This window comes from Saccopteryx bilineata, chromosome 4 (assembly GCF_036850765.1).
Source record: "Saccopteryx bilineata isolate mSacBil1 chromosome 4, mSacBil1_pri_phased_curated, whole genome shotgun sequence".
NCBI lineage: Eukaryota > Metazoa > Chordata > Mammalia > Chiroptera > Emballonuridae > Saccopteryx > Saccopteryx bilineata.
The window spans coordinates 294,524,632-294,547,426 of NC_089493.1; the positions used below are offsets into that span (position 1 = coordinate 294,524,632).

At 51.0% G+C, this 22,795-nt stretch overlaps 2 protein-coding genes and 2 pseudogenes across 5 annotated transcripts in view; 2 read left to right on the plus strand and 2 right to left on the minus strand.

Annotated features, from left to right (window-relative positions):
* LCMT1 (leucine carboxyl methyltransferase 1) overlaps nt 1–1,682 on the minus strand; it is a 36,175-nt gene extending 34,493 nt beyond the window's left edge. The window contains exon 1 of the mRNA XM_066275811.1: nt 1,418–1,682. Coding sequence (XP_066131908.1) covers nt 1,418–1,524 — 107 coding nt within the window. The 5' untranslated portion in view covers nt 1,525–1,682. The remainder of the gene's footprint in view (nt 1–1,417) is intronic.
* Nucleotides 1,564–11,988, plus strand: LOC136335750 (F-actin-capping protein subunit beta-like; annotated as a pseudogene).
* Nucleotides 11,989–12,613: 625 nt separating this feature from the next.
* Nucleotides 12,614–22,795, plus strand: part of ARHGAP17 (Rho GTPase activating protein 17) — a 95,804-nt gene continuing 85,622 nt past the window's right edge. For all 4 annotated transcript variants that reach the window (XR_010731234.1, XR_010731235.1, XM_066275812.1 and 1 more), the window contains exon 1: nt 12,614–12,767. Coding sequence is in view for 2 of the 4 variants with exons in the window: in XM_066275812.1 (XP_066131909.1) it covers nt 12,715–12,767 (53 nt within the window). In the remaining 2 variants the exon portion in view is untranslated. The remainder of the gene's footprint in view (nt 12,768–22,795) is intronic.
* LOC136337111 (small nucleolar RNA SNORA5) lies at nt 20,062–20,182 on the minus strand (annotated as a pseudogene).

Genomic DNA, 22,795 nt, shown 5'->3' on the forward strand with positions numbered 1-22,795 from the left:
ACGCTGCAGAAGAAATGCAGCTGAATGACAGTCACTCAAGTTCACAAATCTCCCCAGGGGCTGCCTCCAGCCCTTCAATACGTCTGCTTGTGTTTATTTACTCCATCCACCACCGCTAACACATGCTGCATGCAGACACCACTCCGAGTGCTTCACTAATGTTCAACAGGATGCAACCTTTACCATCACATACCAAGCAGATATTATTCTATCTTCCCCACCAGACGGACACCTGAGACCACAGACTGGTTTAGGAACTTGCCCACGTTCTGACACGAGCTGCTCAACGGCAGAGCCCAGGCCAGCACGGCGTTCTGGCCCTGGAGCCCAGGGTCCGCACCTGTAGTCTCCGAGAACCTTCAACACGTGCCAGCCTTAAATCCCCAACTTCCGTCCTCCCCACCCGACAATCCCTCCCTGGCCCCGGCAGCCGGGGCCCTGGTTCCGTCCCTCTAACCACCTGCACTCTTTCCCTGCTCTGCCTGAACACCGTCCTACACAATTTTTAAAATTTTTATTTTAGCCTTTTGTTCTCAATTTGAACATCGCTGCCTAAATGACAAACTCTAATGGAACGCTGGATCTCTCAGCGCCCAGCCCAAAACTGGGATGATAAATTTCACCGGGAATTAGGTGCCTACTGTCTCTTTTCCAACTCGCCCGTACACGACAGGCGCCGTGCCAGCCTCGCCCATCAGGTGTTCCCAATCACCGAAGCCCTACCGCGCCGCGCAAAGGAAGGTCCTGGCACAAAGCAAGCCCTCCGTCATTTTTGCTGAATGAACGAACGGAGTACACTCAAGTCTGCCGCTTTCCATTCTATGATTTCGGGTGCGTGACAGGCACCTGTGCCCACAACGCATCCCACCCACTTCACCCTCCTAGCGTGGACTCCTGTCGTAGACAGGCAAGGGCTCTGCCAAGTACCGGCTCTGCACACCCATATACGATGTGGTCACCGACACCTCACTTCCACCACCCGCCTCCCTTGATTGGCATGAGCTTCAAGGTGCACCATGGGGATCGAGACACATCCCCTTCTCCAATGGAATGCAACCTATAAAAGAGGGAGAGTTTGCAACTCTGCGCCTACCCGAACCCATCAAGAGTGTAGCCAGTCACGTGCTGCACGTCTGTCTTTCCAGCAAGACCCCAGAGAGGCCCAGACCACGCGCGCCCCGCGCAGCGCCGTCCTCCGGGCCTGCGGGCCCCGGGCCCCGGGCTGGCGCCGTGCCTGGCACACCGCAGAAGGGAGATCCAAGTCTGAGGGATGGAAACGAACCCCGGCTCGGTGCAAGTCGCAGGTGGGCGGCGCGGGCCGCGGGAGCTGGTGGGCGAGCGCCTGATGGCACGCACGCGTGGGCCCCCGACGCGGCCCCGGGGGGACCTCGACCCCGCGCCCCGCAGGCACACACACCTCTTGCACATGGACGCATCTTCGCAGGTGCCGCGCACGCCCTCGTCGTCCGTTTCGGTCGAGGAAGAACAGGAGTTGAAAGGTGGCTTCCTCAGGCTAGTGGCCATGGGCGTGGGAGGTTCCGGGGAGCTGCGGCCACCCGGGACATGGAAGCTGGGTCCGCAGCCGCCGGGGGGAACAAGCGACCCGCCCTGGAAAAGCAGGAGAAGAGGGGGCTGGGCTCCGCCCCGCTCAGCTGGAGCGGCTCGGAGAGGCCGCCCACGACCGCTGTCCCAGCAACCTTCGCGCCGATGGGAGCCTCTGACAGACGCCCATTGGGCCGCGGCCCGGCCTCTCAGCCTGCGGAGGTGTTCATTGCACAACTCCTTTTGGTCCCGCCCACACAGCCCGGAAGTTTGCGGAGGCGGGGGAGGGAAGTAAACTGAAATGGACACAAGATGGTATCGCTATGCTTTCTGGGAATTGTAGTCTTCGGGGCGTTGGGATGCCACTGGGTTTCTTTACGCTGGTCACAATAGTTTATGACTGTCATTAACGCAGGGCAGGAACCTAGCGTTGGGGCGAAGGGCAGAGGATCCAGCAGGAGAAAAAAAGTGTCATTGTGACAGTCATTCGGGGCTCAGTATCATTCTACAAAACAAATACGTATTGATTTCCTTCTGCGCTATGTATTGATAGGAGCTGTGCTCTGAACACCTAATGGCCTTTGATGTGTCATAAAGGAAGGAATGGGTGAAAAACTGATACAATAGAAAATTATGCAGCAATCAAAATGAGTGAACTAGGCCCTGGCCGGTTTGCTCAGCGGTAGAGCGTCGGCCTGGTGTGAGGGGGACCAGGGTTCGATTCCCGGCCAGGGCACATAGGAGAAGCGCCCATTTGCTTCTCCACCCCCCACCCCCTCCTTCCTCTCTGTCTCTCTCTTCCCCTCCCGCAGCCAAGGCTCCATTGGAGCAAAAGATGGCCCGGGTGCTGGGGATGGCTCCTTGGCCTCTGCCCCAGGCACTAAAGTGGCTCTGGTCGCGGCAGAGCGACGCCCCCTGGTGGGCAGAGCGTCGCCCCTGGTGGGCGTGCCGGGTGGATCCCCGGTAGGGCGCATGCGGGAGTCTGTCTGACTGTCTCTCCCCGTTTCCAGCTTCAGAAAAATACAAAAAATAAAATAAATTAAAAAAAAATTTTTAAATGAGTGAACTAGAGCTGCCAGTTACAAGCATCAATGGCTGAATTTCAGAAACATAATAATCACCAAATGAAGGAAAAGTAACATTTATATAAAGTTCAAATCAAGCAAAATTAATCTTGTTTAGAGAATGCCTATATAATAAAAAAAAAAGTACTATACAGGAAAGTGAAGGAATGGAGGGGCCATGAATCAGAGTATTTGTGACCATTAGCAAGTGAGGAGGGTAGGACAATTGGAGGACAAAGAAAGGGAATGGGGAAGAAATACACAGACACCCCAATAATTTCTCAAATTGGGGGAGAGGGATTCACATGTGTTTGTTTTGTTATTTTGCATATTCAAGATGTTCATTACTTATACTTTGTACTGGATTTATTACAAAGTGTTTTTTAAAGAAGTGTGTTTGCATTTTGCATTTTATTATCTGTCAGGATCAGGGGGCAGATACACTCAAATTTTAAGAACCTTGGATTGCACACCCAGACACGCACACACACACACATGCCAAATAAACAACAACAGAAACCCAGTACCCATGTCTGGGACAATGTCAGATATCAAGTGCTGCATAGTATTCAATGGAAGGACAAGACCTCATTAACACCCAAAGTAGAAACAACGGCAAGCTGAAGCTAGAAAGTTCTGCCAAGGGGCGGGGTGATGAGGTGACGCGTGCCACCTTCTTTGAATGATCCTCTGTGAAGACGGTAATGTAAACCGTTGAACAAATACAGTCTCCTAGTTCGGCAGTGCACCCACTCCACGGATGTAATCACTGTCCACAGCAAGTAGAGTAAGTTGTGGTTACCATCGATGTGAATGGTGAGGATGAGGCGGATTGGAAGAAGGTGGCAGATACTCTGATACACTTGCAGTGTTTGGTGAACAAAGAATATTCTTTGTTGAGCCCTCAATTCAGAAAAAAAGATGGTGATTCCGAGGGCTTTGGTCAGTGTTTCACGGAGGGCCACCCCCAAAGGCTTCCCGCAGGCAAGGCTAGCTCCTAGCACATAAGCTCCTGGCCAAGGGACTGGAACTTTATGACACAGGAGTTGAGTCTGGAAATGGCAAGCTTTGTGATCTACGGTTGTATGATGCTTCCAAATAGGAGACGATTGAGTAGTTGTGAACAATGTCCTAGCCAGAGAAAAGTCACTAACAATTAATCTGCATTCTCTGACAAAGTCAAGAAAAGAGAAACTGGGGTTTAAAACTGCTGTGAACATTAATATTGGGAGCAAAATCTGTGCATTAGCTGTGAAATTTCTTCCCAAGAGGTTAGAGTGGATGGAGATTTATTTGTTGCTTCAGCTGTCTTGTACTTCTTTCTTCTATAACAACAGCTGGAGTTTATTATGGAGAACTACACTCCCCTTTCAGCCTACATGGATCAGGTAAAGTTCCCTATCTGATACCAAGACCTGGCCAATCACACACAAAATCACCCTAGCTACATTTTAGGGTGTGTGTGTGTGTGTGTGTGTGTGTGTGAGTGGTGGTGGTGTTGCTGGTGACTAGATTGATCCAATAGACACGAATCCCAGGAGTTAAATAGGAGTTGATGTGACTGGAAGAGTTTTCTTCCTTTTTTTAAATTTTATTATTTTCTTAGGTGAGAAGAGGGGAGATAGTGAGGCAGACTCCCACATGAGCTCCATTGGGATCCACCTGGCAACCCCATCTGGGACCAATAGTCAAGTATCGAGCTATTTTTAGTGCCTGAGGCTGATGCATGCCAACAAAGCTATCCTCAGCACCTGGGGTCACAATTGAAACAATTGAGCCACTGGCTGTGGGAGGGGAAGAGGGAGAAAATGGGGAGAGGGGGGAGGGAAAAACAGATGGTCACTTCTGTGTGCCCTGACAGGGAATTGAAACCGGGACATCCATATGCCAGGCCGATGCTCTAGCCACTGAGCCACCAGCCAGGGCCTGGAAGAGCTTTCTTTTCTGCTGCACTTAAACCTGGGAGGCTGTATCTTTGGAGCTACTGAGAGCCATCTTGCTACCTCATACAGCCCGAGAAACATGCTAATGGCAAAGCTAACAGAGTCTTCAGCACTGTATGCTCACTTAGGGGTGACCCGAGTTTGGAGTGTGGGAGCTGATGGGAAAATCATTGAGCCTGTGGAGCTGGGCAGTTAGAAACAGCTGAATTCAGAAAGATGGAAGAAACAGGTCATCGGGAGCTGGCAGCTTTCAACCTGAGCTGAGCTCACACTAAACTCACCCCCCACCAGCACCTACTAGTACCTCAGTCAAATCATTCTCTTCCTTCTCTGGTGGTCCCATTTTCCAAGTTTTCAGCCTTTGACTTCCTCACAAGCTCTAAGTAACTATACCATGTCGGAAAGTCTACCTTTCCTCCATTGAATTGCTTTTACACCTTTGTCAACAATGAGGTGTGCCTATTTGTTAGGATTATGTCTGGGTTCTTTGTTCTGTTCTACTCATCTGTGTGTCTATCCCTCTGCAAATACTATACAGTTTGATTTCTGTTGCTCTGTAAGTTTTGAAATCAGGTGGACTGATTGCTGCCACCTTATTATTCTTTTCCAAAATTTTCTAGCTGTTTTAATTCCTTTGTCTTTCCATACAAATTTTGGAATAACATTGTGTATCTCTACAAGAATATCTTACTGGTTTTTGATAAGAATTGCGTTAAATCCCTATATCAATTTGGGGAGAATCGACATCTTGACTATGTTGCATTTTCCAATCCATTAACATAGTATACCTCTCTATTTATTTAGATCTTTGATTTTTTATTATTATTGGTGTTGTATAGTTTTCAGCAAACACGTCTGGACATATTTTGTTAGATTTACACTAAAATTTTGTTTTTATCAGTGATTGAAATTGTGGGGGGGGGTTATATGTTCACTGCCAGTATATAAAAATTCAAGTGACTTATATATTTATTCTATATCTTGTGACATTGTTAAATTCAATTATTAGTTCTAGAAAGAAAATTTTAAAATAACTTCCTGTGGTATAAAGCCTGAAATGTTCACTATTAAGAACTGTCATGACATCTGGCAAAATCAAGGGTGCCTCGAATGGCCTAACAGGAAGCTCCCTACTCTCACTCCTTTCAGAGATAGAGGTCTCCTAACTGAACAACTATTCTTATTACAGGGACCACACGCAGCACTTGCTGATTGCCAAGTACCAGGCTGCAGTTCCCTATCAGCTCACAGAATTAGTCCATCAAGCCCAATACACCTTCCTCAGGGAACCACGGCTCACCCCATTGTCTTCTCACTACAAAGTTTGCCCCCTGTCACTCCTGCTGGTTCACTCCGTTCCCAAGTGCAACCCCCACACGGCCCTGCTTAGTGTGTGGTGTCCTCCTCTGGGCTGGGAGTATACATGACTAGTAAACTATGTTAGTCCCCTCTCTGTCCAGTGTCCTGTGTTCAGCCATCCCCATATAAGTCTAGGGTAGGAATTCCTCTCTCACCAGTGGAAACAGAAGAGGAGGTAGCACCACAAACAGAATGGCTTAACCTCAGCTGAGGACACCTGGTCAGCTTTACCTGACTGCTCCTTTGATGAGTACCTACTTTCATAAAGCGGTAGTTATTCTCTGAGGTGCAACTGCCAATTGCTGTCCGGCCTGGGCTTTGAGCTCATGCTCTATGATCTCAAATGGGCATTGCCATTAATTCCCGCCCCAGTTTCTCATTCTTACCAACAAGGCAAGAACTGCTGTTTATTTCTAGTTTCTCCCAAAGTGAGGTGCCATTGGGTGTGACCGGTGTCTGACGGGTGGTCTCCCGAGCTCCTACCTGAGGGCAGTGACCATGCAACATCTTAACTGACGGGTGCTTGAGTTCCACTTAGTGGGTGTGGGGCTACCCGGTTTCCCCAAAATAAGACCTCCCCTGAAAATCAGACCTGGCGCGTCTTTAGGAGCAAAAATTAATATAAGACACTGTCTTATTTTCGAGGAAACAGGATACATTGTTGTACATGAAAACAGAGTCACAAGAAATTCTTGACGGGATTCAGAGTTTGGCTGGTTAGGCTGATGTTTGTGATGACAGGACTGCGGTATAGGAATCCATGTTGATTTTTTTTGTTCAACAATAAATGTGAATTCTTGTTCATGGAAAAATAAGACATCCCCTGAAAAATCAGACCTGGTGCATCTTTAGGAGCAAAAATTAATGTAAGACACTGTCTTCTTTTCAGGGAAACATGGTAGCACTTTGGTCACTATGTCTAGCCTGATGACCATCACGGGCTGTTGGGCCACCATACAGACACCGTCTGGGGAGGCGCATTTCCAGCAGAGTCCTGGGGATGACCCCTTGTGTTGTTTGTGGAAAATAAAAGAGAAGGCCAGCCCTGGCCGGTTGGCTCAGTGGTAGAGCGTCGGCCTGGCATGCAGAAGTCCCGGGTTTGATTCCCGGCCAGGGCACACAGGAGAAGCGCCCATCTGCTTCTCCACCCCTCCCCCTCTCCTTCCTCTCTGTCTCTCTCTTCCCCTTCCGCAGCCAAGGCTCCATTGGAGCAAAGATGGCCCGGGCGCTGGGGATGGCTCCTTGGCCTCTGCCCCAGGCGCTGGAGTGGCTCTGGTCACAACAGAGCGACCGCCTCGGAGGGGCAGAGCATCGCCCCCTGGTGGGCGTGCTGGGTGGATCCTGGTCGGGCGCATGCGGGAGTCTGTCTGACTGTCTCTCCCCGTTTCCGGCTTCAGAAAAATACAGGAAAAAAAAAAGAGAGAGAGAGAGAGAGAGAGAGAGAAGGCCACAACCCCAGGTAGATTTCAGAAGATCTCTGTGGTCGCCTCCTGAATCACTGCTGTTCAGGCAAAGAGAGTGAGTGACCTTGCCCGTGTCCTGTGCTGTTGCTTCCCTTGCTGCTGACATGTGCTCTCTTGACCCCTAAGGATTTCGAGGTGCTCATCCCTTGCAGCACATGGCCCAGGCACTGATGGGGAAAAAAAACCATGTGGGAGGGACAGTTGACCTCTAACTTCTCTCCCAGTGCAATGCCCCCTAACCAGTGTGCTTGGGCTTTACGTCGTCCTGGTGCTTACCAGCAGGACAAGGGACTTATCCTGTGATCAAGGTGCTTGAGGCCCTCACCCCAGCTATAGACCAAATAATCTCACTGGATGTGGACTCCAACACTGGGAGATTTACATACCCCCCCCCCCAAAGGAAGTGGATAGTCACCGGTGGGACCAAACAACCTGAAGTTCTCACCGCATGTGACTGGATGGGGACAAAAAAAACCAACCTGTCACTTTACATGCCTAGAAACAAAAGACATCCAGGAGTGGTCTGTACAGAAAAACGGCGCAGCAGGGCAGCCGTCCAGACGGGAAAAACACCGGGCAGCCCCGTGGCGCAGGGACGGAGTTCCTTCAAACCTGACTGCAACCTGATGTCCTTCTGCCATTCAGCCGCTGCCGTGAGAGAGGCCCTGACCCTGAAGATACTGATCTGATACTCCGTGTGGGGGGAAAAGCAATCTCCCAGTTGTGGCCTGAAATAAACCATGCTTCTCACTTCCATTTTCTATATTAAGACTCCAAACTTTTGTTACTTTAAAACTATCAAAATGTTCTGCTTCAGTGTGTTGGGGGTTTTTTTCTTCTTCTTTTTCAGGCAACTGGGTTTTGATTTGTTCTATCGTATTTCGCAAATTCCTCATCTTTCACAGAAAAAGAGCTGAATGCGCTTAATAGTCTTTGGCTCCTGCTGGTATTGGAGATCATCCACTTCCGGTTTCTGCTCTTGTAAAGACTGAAGTCGATGCTGCTTACTCTGCTTTTGATCTTCAATTCTCTTATTGTTTTTAAAAAGATTTTATTTCTTGATTTTATGCCGGGGCAGGGGGGGGGGGTAGTGAGAAGTATCAACTCGTAGTTGATTCACTTTAGTTGTTCGTTGCTTGCTTGTTGCATGTGCCTTGACCGGGCACGTGCCGGGTTTCAAGCTGGAGCCCCCAGTGTTCCAGGTCAATGTTCTACCCACTGTGCCACCGCAAGTCAGGCTTCAGTTGTCTTACGACGATGTTTTATTCCTCCTCCAGATTGCCTTTCACTACATCTAGTGATAGTCCAGCGGTTAGGGCTTCTCTTAGGGGCAGCTGGGCTCTTGTTCTCTCCCTTGTTAGTTTTCAAGATGACTCTTTTTTCATGGACTTTTCCCTCTGCGGTTTGTTGAAACTTTTTTTTTTTTTCCCTTAAGGCTTGAGCATCCTTATTAAATTCCTCCCAGAGACCTGAATTTTAAGTTTTTCAATAAAAATATTCTTTTACTTCTCTGGTCTAGTTTTCTCCTTAAAACATCTCTCTTGAAAGACAAGTACCATATGATTTCACTTATAAGTGGAATCTAATGAACGAAATAAACTAAGAAACAAACTAGAAACAGACTCATAGATACTGAGCAACTGACAGCTGTCAGGGGTGGGGGCTGGGGGCTGGGTGAGAAAGGTGAAGGGATGAAGCAAAGAAAAAGTTATGAACACGAGACAGCAGTGTTGGGGTTGCAGGAGGGAAGGGGGGATAGGAGGGTCAGAGGGGGGAAGGTGGTGATGGAGGAAAACTTGACTTGAGGTGGTGAACACAAAACGCAATATTAGCGATGAGACGTTGCAGATTTGCACACCTGAAACCTGTCTAGTTTCATAAACCAATGCCACCCAATAATTTCAATAAAAAACTAGTTTTAAAAATCTCACTTATTGCAGAAGCCCTTTTTATTGATATATTTTAATTCTACCCTCAAGTTCTTTGATCTTCTTGATAGACTCTTCTTTCTCAACATGCAGAACTTGAGTAGTTTTTTTTTTTTTTACATATCGTGAATTTGAGCCATCGGTTGATCAGATTCCCAAACCACCCTGTTGTAACAGGTTTTCTAGTTATCCAAGCCTTTTTGCATAATCACTTCTTTTTTCTTTCTTGGAGCCTACAATTTACTTCTGCCAGTTTCTGTTGAACATTCTGCAGCACTGCAGCTTCAAGCTGATGGTCATCAATTTCCTTATTTCGATTCTGTTGAAGTTCCTCAGTGGTATTTTGCCATTTACAGATTTCATTGTGGTCAAACTGTTTGCTTCTCATCCGGTGGAAGTCCGAAAATGCTTCCAGTGGCTAACTTCAGCCTCACGTCTTAGAATTTCGTCAACCTGTTTTTACTTTGTTTTGATGAAATCAGGTCAGCAAAAGTCCGTGCCAGCTCCCTTGCTAGCTTAAGCATGATGATTGATATCCTAAGCCAACAAAGGTGACGCAGGGGTCGTTACGAGCGCTGACTGCCTCTTCAACAACGGATCCTTTAGCATGATCTGTTTCTATGGCTTCGGAATCTGGTTTCCATGGCTTTCAGTTGTAGTTGATGTCGGTAAGGAGCCGTTTGCTGCCTTATTTGAAGCTCTGATGGTTTACGCTTCTGTTCTAAGTCCTACAAAGAGTCTTAGGTCTCTTGTTCTCTGATCTTAAGTTCGCTTGCAGGGCTTCAACATCCTTTCTCTTAGAATCAGGTGTCTCTTCCCCCTTTTCAGTTTCTTTCGTCAGCACATCTTTTGTGAAGTTAGAGATGTGGTCAGTGAAAGAGGCCACACGGCCTGCCCCCCAGCCCCAGGGAGTGGCCTAAGCTAGAGCCAAGGCCACTAGACCAGGAGGTCATTGCTATAGGACATAGGACTGACCTGGTCCATTTGGCAAAAGTGTCCAGCCCCATCATGGGATGGCCACCCCTCCCCTTTCCCCCAGAAATGCTTCCCAAGATACTAATCCAGAATGAAGTAAATCACAGTCATGTCTTGCTAGGCAATGGCTTGAGCCTGGGGTTTGAGGGAAGGGGACTAGGGGGCCTAGGAACCCTGAGGCTTCACCTGGACACAGTGCCCCTGTCTGGTGATGTGGCTCATGAGCCTCTTATGTCCCCTCTGCCTCTGTGAATGTCTCCTCACTGCCCTGTCCCTGCCACCGGCCCTCCACCACCATGATAGCTGCTCAGGGGGTGCCACCTCCAACACCATCCCTAGGCACGGGCTAACAGAAAACACACATCACCTTTGACTTTCTCATCTCAACAGTCCATGTTGTCCCGCAGTCTGTGATATCCGTGCCATGTTTTAGAAAATTTTGAGGTAACATTTCCCGAGTTACATGCATTCATCTAAGAGCACCAGTGAGTGTATTTTGAACCAGTGTCTGCCTGCCCATCAGCATGACCCGGGGAGGACAGTGAACAGTTCCTCACCCACAGTCCTGGGGAGGGAAGGGGTCAGTCGGTCAAGAAACAGCTGAGTTTAAGAGAAGCGGGTGGCAGGGGAGCAATGGTGGCCCTGGGGTTGCCTGTTGCAGGTGTTTAGATCCCCTCAGGGAGTGAGTGGACGAGAGTATCAGAAAAGACCGAAGGAAAGTGGATCTGGGTGGTGAGTGCACAATGCAGCCCACTTGAAACCTCTGCATTACTAACCGTGGTCGCTGGCAGTGCATTTCACGAAAATGGTTCTTATCAGTGGACCACGGCTTGCAAGGAGGCGGCGTTGACCTGCTTGTTTACGCCCTGCACAGGGAAAAGCGGGAGCACCGACGGTCTCTGCTGCTGGGAGGAGAGCCAAAGACGCTGGCACGCCGCCGCGAGTCATCGGCAGCTGGACTGCGCCCTGGACCTAATGAGGCGTCTGCCTCCGCAGCAAACCCAGAAACTTCTCAGCGCCCTGCTGGACCTGGTCCCAGTCTGTGTGATCTCCTATCCTGCTGACCGGGCACTGAATATTGCCAAAGACAAGGCGGTGGGAAAGGATTACCTTTTAAGTGACAGGGACCGGGACCTCTGCAAGCTATGGTGGAGTACCAAGCATGACCTTCCTCTTGAAGATGGGGCCCGGTTTTCTCTCCGTGGAAGCCACCATGCCCTTGATCAGTACGGAGACTTGTATCTTGGAGGCAGTGTCTCATCTGTGTACTTGTGGAATCTGGACCATGGTTTTGCTGGGCGTATCATCATCAAGGAGGCTGGGGGCGATCAAAGAAGATCAAATGCTGCTGGAATTGCATCCACGCTATGGAAGCGCAGGCGAAATTTCCCATGACAAGTTGACATCCACGGTGCCGCTGTGGCTGCAAACCCACAGATCCGGCTCCAGCACCTGCACCTGGAGGCGGCGCCTTCCTTACCAGACAGGCGGAGAAAGATGAAACTATGCGTGACTGCTACCAACACAGTAGTGTTGGTGCCTGGTCAAGGGCACGGGAAACAAAACCAGAAGTAGGCTGAATGAGATCCACTTTGAAGAGCCAAGGACCATGTCAGCGGGCTGAGGTCTGCGCAGACCTTTGCAGACAAGTCACAACAAGAAGCTCTTAAGAACGAGCAGGTGGAGGGCTCTGGAGAGAGAGCAGCCATGTTAAACCTCTGCTTCACCCTAACCGGCATGCTATGCACTCTTCAGCATCCTTTCTTAGAAACCTGGTTTTCTGCCCCCTCCCCTCCCGCACACAAGCTGCGCTCACGCCTGCACCACGCCACCTCTCCCTGAGAACACAGCCCCTAACCAGCCTTCTAGACGGCAGGGCCTGCTTCCCCCCACGTCCTGCTATCAGAACTCAGCGTTCCCATAAAGACCGTGTCGCTCTCTTTGCCCCAGGTCTCGCTCCCTGCTTCGCACCGCCCATTTACAGGCCGAAGATAATACACTATCTGCCTCTCCTTCCTTCCCACCTTTTTGTTACATTGGTAATAAAGAAAATGGAAAACAAAAAAACATTTATGATATAACGGCGGTGTGTGAAAGACGAAAAATTGGGGGAGGGAGAAACCATCAATGGGAGACAACGGGTGGCGCGACAGGTCGGGCAGCCCCGCACGCGGCCGGTTCCGGCAGCGACAGCGTGGCGGAAGGAGCTCCACCGCGCTTGCGCCCTGCCCCACCCCTCGGCCGGGGAGCGGCGCCGCCGGAAGTGACGCGCAGGGGCAAGCCGCTGTGTGCGCCCCGCCCCTCGGCCGGCGGGCGGCGCCGCCGGAAGTGACGCGCGGGGGCGTCCCAGGCGGGGAGCCGCCGCGCCCGGCCGGGAAGCGATGTAGGATCCGCAGTCCGTCTGCCCGCGTCCCGCCGGCCGAGCCCGGCCACCGCCGCCATGAAGAAGCAGTTCAACCGCATGAAGCAGCTGGCCAACCAGACCGTGGGCAGGCGAGTGCGGGAGCGGGCGGGGGCGGCGTGCGCGGGCGGCTCCGGGCCGGGCTGAACCGCGCCTCCCTCGGGCCCGGCCGGGTCCCGCAGCGGGGTCTGGGCCGGACCCTGCCCTGTCCTGCCCGGGGGCCGGGCCGGCGGGCGCCCTGCCTGGGACGCGTTCCCAGCCGTGCGGGGGCCGCTCCGCGGGGACCGGGTCCGTGCCGTCCGTCCCGTCCCGTCCCGCGCACCGCGGGAACACTCGGGGTGCTGCGGTCCCTGCCCGACGCTCGCACGCTCGGGGCCGGCTGACAAGGCTGCGGGAACGCCTTGCCCCGATTTAAAAAAAAAAAAAAGTTAAAAAAAACTCACTTTGGATTTGAAAGCAGCCACTTCTCCCTGTGTCTTCGGTTCGGCTTTCAATGCCGGATAAACGTTGATTCTTTAAAAACATCGAACCTTTTGGCAGAAAGACAGCCACTGACATGTATGCGTGCGGTTTTTTGTTTGCTTTGTTTTTTTTTTTGTTATAGTTGACATAACGTGATTAGTTTCGGGGGTACACTGTCGTGAGTAGACCTGTCTACCCCTTCGAGGGGGTCCCCGCCCCGCTCCGCGCACAGTGATGACAGTTATTCTGAAGTGACCGAAGACACCAGCCTTGGTCGATGCCCAGGCGGGTGGCGCAGGAATGGTTTGTGGTTTGTGGTTCGTGGAGCTTCTCCAGGTGATTGTCATGTGCGACACCTTCAGGGGCACCTATTTCAAGGTCTTCCAGAACTGTCCCGATTTACTGTTTATTACGCGATGAGACGAAAGTTGACTTTTTCAATTTTCACTCACATCTCCAGCCCCCCGCCCCCGCCAGGGGTGAAGCAGAAGGGGGGAGTTCAGTTTGGCTGAATCGCGGGGCCACTTCTTTCTTTCAGTCTGTGCGAAAATACTTTTACTTCCTCTTGAATTTCCCAAATTTGCTTTTCACTGTTTCGTTTCCCTCAAACTTTTTGCTTAGTTTTGATGCTCAGTTTTTCTTGGTACCCACCCCACCCTGCGATCCTGGTTGTGCATTTTTTTTCTGTTTCCAAAGTGAATCCCTGGCCCCTGGACTGTGCCCTGCTTTCCTTTTGTTTGTAGGAAAATACCCGATAGGCTAGGGAGGTAGAAACTATAGTAATGAGGACTGGTGTTTCAGCCAAGTATCTGTAAACAGATTACAAGGTGATTTTTCTACTCCTCTTCGTGTCCTCAGTAACGTGTTTTGTTGAAATCGATATTTAGTGAGGATCAGGATACGTTACCTGATTGCCATGTCGGTCTGTTGGTGTGCTGTATTTGGCAAGCTCTGTTTGCTGCTCCTCAGTCAAGTTTTTTAAAGCTGCCAAGCCGCGCGGGGTCTCCCTGGCCCCTGCTTCCTCTGTGGCAGCTTCTCTCTGGACACTTGTACATTCCAGCCATACCTGCCTACTTTCAGTTTCTAGAGGAGGCCATGCTTTCTCCCAGTCAGTCTCTACCTGGACCTTTCTTCGGAAGCCTTTTCAACACTGCCCAACAGCCGCGGTCTCCGACTCGTTCTTTAGGTCTCGGGGTGAAGGTCTCTGCCCCTGACTGGCCTCCCCTGGCGTTCCAGCACAGACTGCCCGTCCCTCCTGGGTGCTTTCGTAACTTCACGTAGCACCTGTTTTTCTGTAACGTAATTGCTGCTTTGCTTGTCCGCGTTCTCCATTAGACTGAATGCCTCCAGAGGACTTGCCGTGTCTCTCTCCTTTGATTCCAGGGACTGCTGTGCTTCCGGTCACGCGGTAGACACTCGGCAAATGTTGTTAATCCATGATGAATCCAGTTCTTACTGGATTGCCCTGGTGGTGCGGGCCCAAGCATGGGAAGATGAAAACCGGGCCGGGTCTGTGGTGATTCACGCTAGGACTGGAATTCTGGCCCTGACCTTTGACTGTTTGAAAATCTTAATTGCTGGATGCCAGTGGAAGCTGCAGCTATTACAGAGCAATTAAGGGTGTGGCAGTTGTGTAGCCAAAGTCAAAATTTTTTTTACAGGGGAACCTTTGCTTTACTGCTGTTGATTTCCTAGGTGTATTTGTATTTTTCCCCACTTATGCAGTTAAAAAGGACTAGGGAGAAACACAAGAAGGCGGGAGAGCCTAGAATGGTTATTTTGTGGAACGATGGTGGGTAGTCATGGGAGTCCGGATTCTGGGTGTATACGGGTTAAGCTGAAGGCTAGACAGCAAACGAGGCCCCCGGCACCCACACGGGTGAAGCGTGTGACTGGCAGGCCCACTGGGGAGATGATCCGTTTATCGAGCTCTAGGTGGTGCCTTGCCGTGATGTGTTAGAATCAGGACCTTGTGAGTAACTCCACAGCGAAGTTCCATGGGCTGGACATGTGGGAGAATTAGTAATGGCTGGAAGGAGTCAGTTCTCATGATGCAACTTGTTTGCAGAGGGTGGATGAGTCTGTTTTGGGAGGTGCTTTGTGTATACAGGGGCAAGCTTCCGAGGTGGTCTCATGACAAGGATGTCCCCAGGAGGAGAGATAGGATGGTTCTTTTTGTCCATGCATCCCACTCAACAGACATTGTGGAGCCCGAACTGTGTGCCATTGTGCAAGGCATTAAAGAATCAGAAGTGACAGCCTCACAGTGTCTCCCCTGAAGGAGCTGGGTGGAGCTGAGCAGGCAGGCAGTGATTCTGTACCCCGAGCTGAGAGCCTAGAGACGCATGGCTACTGAGCAGGGCAAACCCGGGGCTGAGTGCGTGGAGGGGAGACAGCAGAGCATGGGGAAATTTGACGGAGCCTTTTTTCTTTCCATTTTAGGCACACTTTTTCCAAATTTCTCTTTGTCGGTTAGATCTCTTGGTTGTAAGAAGGGTTGATTCGAGTGTTCTCAGCAAACGTGGGAATTGATTGGCTCCTGTGTGCCCAGAGTCCAGAAGTGATGTGGCCGCAGGCTGGGCTGGGTCCCGGGCTTCCTCTCTCTGGGGCTGTGTTCGCAGGGAGACCCCTAGTCTCCCATCATCCATCCTCAGTTCACAGCCCCGGGGGGATTCCAGCCACTGTGGCCAGATCCCAGGACTGACTGCATGTTTCTGACTGGGTCACATGCTTTTCCCTGGAAGTGGGAATGCAGTCAGCACCATGCAAACCACAGAGATTGAGAACTGGGGAGCGCTGGCCCCCCGAGGGAAACTGGGGTGCTGTTGCCAGCAGAAGGGGAGGAAGCGTGTCGGTCAGGCAGAGACACATCATGTGTCTTTTGTAGTTCTGCTAAAAAGAAAGGTGCTTTGTTTTTGAGAATGCTTCACGCAGGTGCTCCAGGGAACAGGGTGGTGGTTGGGGGAGGCCCCCCCTGAATCAAGGAAAGTGGACACCAGGGTAAGGAACACACGGAGCATGTGGAGATGAGGTAGCAGTGTGAAGGAGAAAAGGGTTTCAAGGGACTAACTAGGAGAGTTATTTTATCTTTAAATCTGAGTGAGCTTCTGGGAGTGCCTCAGTGAGTGCTGGCTCCTGTCGTGAATGGAGTGCTTCCTGGAAATGCTTTTCTAGATAAGTTGTCCCACACTCGGATGCCCAGAGGGGCCGGGCTCCTGAGATTGATGAGGGACTTAGGCCAGGTGCTGGAGGAGGGGCGCCGTCCTGTCTCACCAGAGGGGCCCTGGGAATATGGGCCCTGTGTGGCTCAATTTTGAGAGTTTTGAGAAAAGTCTGAAATGTGGATTTTAATGAAAATCAGATGGCATTGACTACAAATTGAACAACCAACACGACATCTCGTGGGGGTAGGCACAGTAACCAGGGCCAGATTTGGCCTCTGGGTCACTAGTTGGCAATTGCTTGTCTAGAAGGACCTGGAATTTAATGACCTCTGTGTTACCATTTTTTGTCCTGTACCTTACTGCTCGGTTATTACTGTATTCTCAGCTCTTTGAATTTGTTAAAGAATTGTTCTTTCCTTTCCAGAAAACTGTGAAAGTTTGATAAGAATAGTCACGAGTGTTTCTGCAGGCGTTTGGTTTACCAAGTGCTGCGCCCGGCGCCCTGGCCTCGCCTGTGGTGATGACCACTTCTGTTTCAGGAGGAAGGAAGACCGCCTTGCTGTGTCCGCACGGCTCCTCTAAGTGGCCCAGGCGGACGTGGGTCTGGTCCAGGGCTTCCGACTGGACCCTGTGGCTTCCGATGGCAGACCCTGGGCTGCCTTTTGCTTAGGAAAGGGTTGACGTTTACTGAGTGTCTCTGGTGCTCATTAACTGGGCTAGGTGCTTTGCATGGATTATCTTCCTCTATTCTGGGGTAATGATGGGAACCGGACCAGTAAGTGACAGAGCTGTGAGTTCAAACCTGGGCTGGTTTCCCAGGCAGCTCCAAGTCCACACTTCACGTGGGCAGCTCCTGTGTTCGAGTTAGGAGTGACACCTTTTATTGGGGGGGGGGAGGGATGGGAAACATTGACTCACAGTTGCTGCACCTTAGTTGTTCAGGATTGCTTTCTCATATGTGCTTTGACCAGAGGGCTCCAGCCGAGCCAGTGACCCCTTGCTTCAGCCAGTGGCCTTGGGCTCAAGCCAGCGACCTTGGGCTTCCAGCCAGCGACCATGGGGTCATATTGATGATCCCACGCTCAAGCCGGATGCGCCCACGCTCAGGCTAGTGACCTCAGGGCTGGAACCTGGGATCTCGGTGTCCTAGGTGGACAGTATCCACTGAGTCACCACTGGTCAGGCGAGTGACGCTCTTTTTAAACCCTGGAGGCTAAGAGTTGGATGTTGCTCCAGTCCAGTGGCTCTTATCAGGTACGGTTTTGCCCCCGCCCAGGGACAAGGTGTGGAGACATTTTTGATGGTCAGGACTTGGAGTTATGGGGGGGGGGGGGTTAGTGCCATGTGGTAGGTGGAGGCCAGGGATGCCATGCTGACCGTCTTACAGTGCTCAGGGCAGCCCCACAGCCGGCAGTGGTCTGGTCCCAAACGACCGGAGTGCTGGGATGGAGAAACCCTGGTCTAGGCCTTCCAGCCCCTGGATGTGTGAATTTTCAAAGCCAAGGTTCTCACTGTTTGCCTGCAGAGCACAGCAGAGTTCTGTTTGGAGTGTATGTATATATTTTTTATGATCATTGGCCCATATTTAAAAATTTAGTTTTCACACAAAAACCTGGATTTCCAGCTTCTAAAGTCTTGGAAGACCTGGCCGTACCTGGCATTCTCCCAGCAGCTGGGCGGCAGCGGCTCAGCCCGCCTCAGCCCCTATCTGGCTTGTTTCACTGGGACGTTCCTTGCTGGCCCCTCCCTGGTCATAGGAATCAGATGACCTTCTCCGGAACAGAAGACGCAGTTCCTCCTGAGAGCTGTTCCAGGGGCAGCGGGACCCACAGACGTGGAGTCTGACCGCAGCTCTGCCTGCTCTCCCGCCCGGCGCACTCCTCTGGGGCCGGGACACCGCGCGCGTCTCTGCCGTGACCGCCCTTCCTGCATCTCACATCCGAGCCGGCCCCCCCTCTAGTTGCCTCTCCATCCCGCATGGGCCCCGCTGTTGTGTTTCACTCCCAGGGCTGGATGTGAGGGCGATCTGGCTGCGACATCTGTCACTCCATTGATCGCCAGGGTTGATTCGGCTGATCTGGCTGGCTAGGCGGGTGTCCCCTTCCTCCTTCACCGCTCCATGTGCGTCCCTCTCGAAGCTGCGCGCTCGGTCGAAGAGGACGACCTTCCCCGCTAGAGGAGAGGACCGTTCTTCGGTCAAGGGTATACGAGTAGCTGCGCTCCCTGCTAGAACCTCCAAACCAGTCACTCCCAGGGCTGTCCTCGGCCATTCAGGGGGAGCTGTGAGCAGGGTTTCTGAGAAGGGGGTAGCTGTGGTTGGCTCAGTCTGAGCAGAGTCCGGCCGGCCTGTGCACAGAGCGGGGCGGAGAGAAATCGGGGCCTCTGCCGCTTCTTCTGAGCGTCGTCTTCTGGGGTCTTATATCCTTTTTTTTTTTTTTTTTTTTTTTACAGGGACAGAGAGAGTCAGAGAGAGGGATAGAGAGGGACAGACAGTCGGGAACGAAGAGAGATGAGAAGCATCAATCATCAGTTTTTCGTGGCGACACCTTAGTAGTTCATTGATTGCTTTCTCATATGTGCCTTGACCGTGGGCCTTCAGCAGACCGAGTAACCCCTTGCTCGAGTCAGCGACCTTGGGTCCAAACTGGTGAGCTTTTTGCTCAAACCAGGTGAACCCGCACTCAAGCTGGCGACCTCGGGGTCTCGAACCTGGATCCTCTGCATCCCAGTCCGACGCTCTATCCACTGTGCCACCGCCTGGTCAGGCTTCTGGGGTCTTGCTGTGTACTTTCTGTATTGTGAATTCTAGAATATAACAAGTCCTGCAACAACCCTTTGTTCACAGAAAGAAAAGAAAAGGAGCCCTCAAAGGGTGTGGTGACACAGCTGGACTTGCCTGGGAGGGGGCATGTTGTTCTACTGTGGAGTTAGCTTTTGTGGCTGCAGCTCCCCGTGTGCACATAGCTGACCCCAGCGATGGAACATTCTGTCTAAGGTCCCAGATCAGCACGTGCACCACACGCTCTTCTCAGACTAGGTGTTTCACATGTATCGTTCTATTTCTTGTTTCAGACACAGGTAAGTGCCGTGGTAATTAACCAAGAAGTATACATTCATTTAAAAATACCATTACACGCCTGCTTTGAGCCTATGTGTGTTTTTTTCTTAAATGTGGATATTTAAAGTACAACAGGCCCACAGTCTTTCATCCAAACCCTTGCGGCCAGACAAATTTCAGAATTCAGAATTGTCAGATTTGAGAAAAGTAGTAATGTCCATGTGCCGTCATACCGTATTTCCTGCAGGTCTGGGACTGTAGTACTTAACCAACATGCTAACGCTTCTGTCGCGGTCTGTGAGTGTGTTTCACACCACAGTGAATACATAAGGATTATAAATAGTTTCCTGTTCACTCAGGTCAAGTTTTATGGCCAAATGAGTTATAAGAAGCCTTGTTTTTAGATTTCAAAATGATAGATAAGGAAGTATGGACCTGTCTCACTTTCAGTATCATTTTTATTTAGAATCTGATTATTTTATTTTATTTTAAATAACGTTTCCCATACTACAAAAAGTTGGAAACCACAAATACGCCAGGTAAGCCGGGGTCACGAATGCAAGTGAAAATGAATAAATGGAGTGGGAGAGAAGTGTCAGACCGCAGGGAGTGGTGAGGACAGCGGTGAGTGAGTACATGTCCAGTTAGAGGGGGCCCTTGCTCTCAGCTCTAGCCACTTGTTCCCCTGGTATCATTTTTTTTCCATGTCCACAGCTAAATGTATCCCCAGGTCCCAGGGCAGGAACCCCGAGCCCGTGAGCGTGGAGCTTGCTGTAGCCGCCATCTGGGCCAGCCCTGCATCGTTTTGAATGATACTTCAGAGTGTTGATTTCCATGTGAAGTTTCTTGACATTTAAATGTTGTCAGCAAAACAGGGAAAAAGAAACCTGTAGGTTAAAGAAAATACATTTGTGGCCCTGGCCAGTTGGCTCAGTGGTAGAGCGTCGGCCCAGCATGTGAAAGTTCTGGGTTTGATTTCTAGTCAGGGCACACAGGAAAAGCGCCCTTCTGCTTTTCAACCCCTCCTCCTTTCCCTCCCCCTCCCCCTCCCCCTCCCCCTCCCCCTCCCCCTCCCTTCTCCTTCTCTCTCTCTCTCTCTCTCTCTCTCTCTCTCTTATCCCCTCCTGCAGCCATGGTTTGAATGAGCAAGTTGGCCCTGGGTGCTGAGGGTGGCTCCATGGCCTCCACCTCAGGCACTGGAATTGCTCTGTTGCCCTAGATAGGCAAAGCATCGGCTGCAGACAGGGATTGCTGGGTGGATCCTGGTCAGGGCGCATGCTGAAGTCTGTCCGCCTCCCTGCCTCTCACTTGATAAAAAATAAAGAAGAAAATACATTTGCAAGCTTTATTGGGCCTTAGACTGCCTGCTTGCTTTGACCTCTAGTGTAGAGACTAATTCTTGTGGTATGTGAAGGTGGACAGTAGTGTTTTGCAATGAGCTTCTTCCTCAGATGGGGATGGAACATTTGTTTTATCATTATCCATCATGCTTTCTGTATATGCTGTATATTTTTTAATGTAAAATATTTCATAATAAAAAGAACATAAAAGAGTAGATAGATACTTTAGAATTGCTTTATAATCTAGCTTATTTTATTTTTTAGGTCTCTAAACCTAGTGGAAAGTATCTTTTTTTTAAACTTATGAATTTGCAACTTTGAAGGTATTTATCTTGGAAAAGGGAATGAAAGCGGCCAGCTAGAGTAGGAGCCTCTGTTTAATCAGTGAGCTGAGGGAGGCTAGGCGGCAGTGCTCCCCCTTCCAGGGCCACCGCAGTGGAAGCAGCCAGCTAGAGTAGGAGCCTCTGTTTAATCAGTGAGCTGAGGGAGGCTAGGCGGCAGTGCTCCCCCTTCCAGGGCCACCACAGTGGAAGCAGCCAGCTAGAGTAGGAGCCTCTGTTTAATCAGTCTGAGCTGAGGGAGGCTAGGCGGCAGTGCTTCCCCTCCCAGGGCCACCGCAGTGGAAGTGACACTGCACAGTTGCCCCTGTGTTTGGACGGGGAAGTGTCCTTCACCCCCTCCCCTCTCAGACCTTAGCCCTGGGTGACCTCAGCCCCTCCATACCACCTCATGGCTGGTGGCTCTCAGCTTCACGCCTCTCGTCCTGGCGTCTCTTCAGCCTGAATCTTTATCTTGAACATCTCCACTTTAAATGTCCTGCTAAAGTTCAGCTCGTGAATGACATCCTCAGATGGGCCTTCTGGCCTAGACTGTGGCCTTCAGGCCAAATCCTGCCCACTTCCTGTGTTGTGGACAAGGGCTGTGGGCACCTAGCCACGCACTGCCGCAGGGAGTCTAGTGTTTGTGACAGTGGCCGCCTGGGGCGGCCCGTCTCTTTACAGAGAGGTTGCTGACCCCTGCCTGGCTGCGTGGAGTGCCACCCAGCTCAGCCGGCCACCTGTCAGTCCCCACTCGCCTGCAGGTTCTGTATGACCAGGCTTTCCCCGTGATCGGGATCGGGCAGGTCCGCCGAGTGTCTTTTGACTTGGTCCCTGTCCCTCAGTAGCCAGGTTCCTAGTACTTTAGTTCAAGCTTTCATCTTTTTTCATCTGGACTCACAGCTGTCTTCCCACTAATGTGGCTGGCTCGAGCTGGTTGGTGTCCTTTTTGAGGGACATTGTAGACCACCCCTTCCTTTTGGCATGGCCAGTCACTACTTGAATGAGGGCAGCCACTCCCCTCTAAGTGCTGCTCCTGCGAGCTCGCTGCAGGTTGAGTGGGACACTGATGTTTGTGTCGTCAGAGTACTGCCCGTCGCCTTCTGACGGGACAGGCTGTCGTTCCATCTGAGTGCAGAGGGGGGCGCACTGCCGTGCGTGTCGCTGTGCGTGACGTGACGGACGTCATGCTTCAGTGTCCCCCTAGTAGTGTTAGATGCTGTCCTTTAAAATGTGCTTGTGGAGAGGCCCGTGTGGGGAGGACCTGCAGCCTTCCAGCCCAGACCGGGAGGGTGCCCGCTGCCGGCCAGCGCCACCGCGGCCTTGGAGAGCCAGCCGGCGTCTGGACACTCACGTGGGAGATACTAAACTGTTCTTGTGAGCTACTAAAATTTTATACTTTACTACCTTTTTTATTTTTTTCACTAAGTTTGAAATAAACGTGTCCATATATTTGTTTCCATCTATGAGTTTCCTGTGTGTGTCATTCATTTAATTGCCATGGAATTAATGTCCACTTGTCACTTTCATTGTTAGTTAGCAGATCTTAGGTATCAATAATGAACTATTAATGCCAGATGGTGAGTATTTTGTTCTCGGATGCATCACTCAGTGCAGTGCCAGGATCTTGAGAGAGGATGTTCTTCACGACTCAGTCGGTTGGATGCAAGTCTCAGAAGATGAGGCAGATGCTGTTGACAGTCTGACCCTGTGGTTTATGTAGGAAACTGCTCCTGAGTCGTGGAGTCTACTAGGAGTAAAATGATCGGAGAACGATGT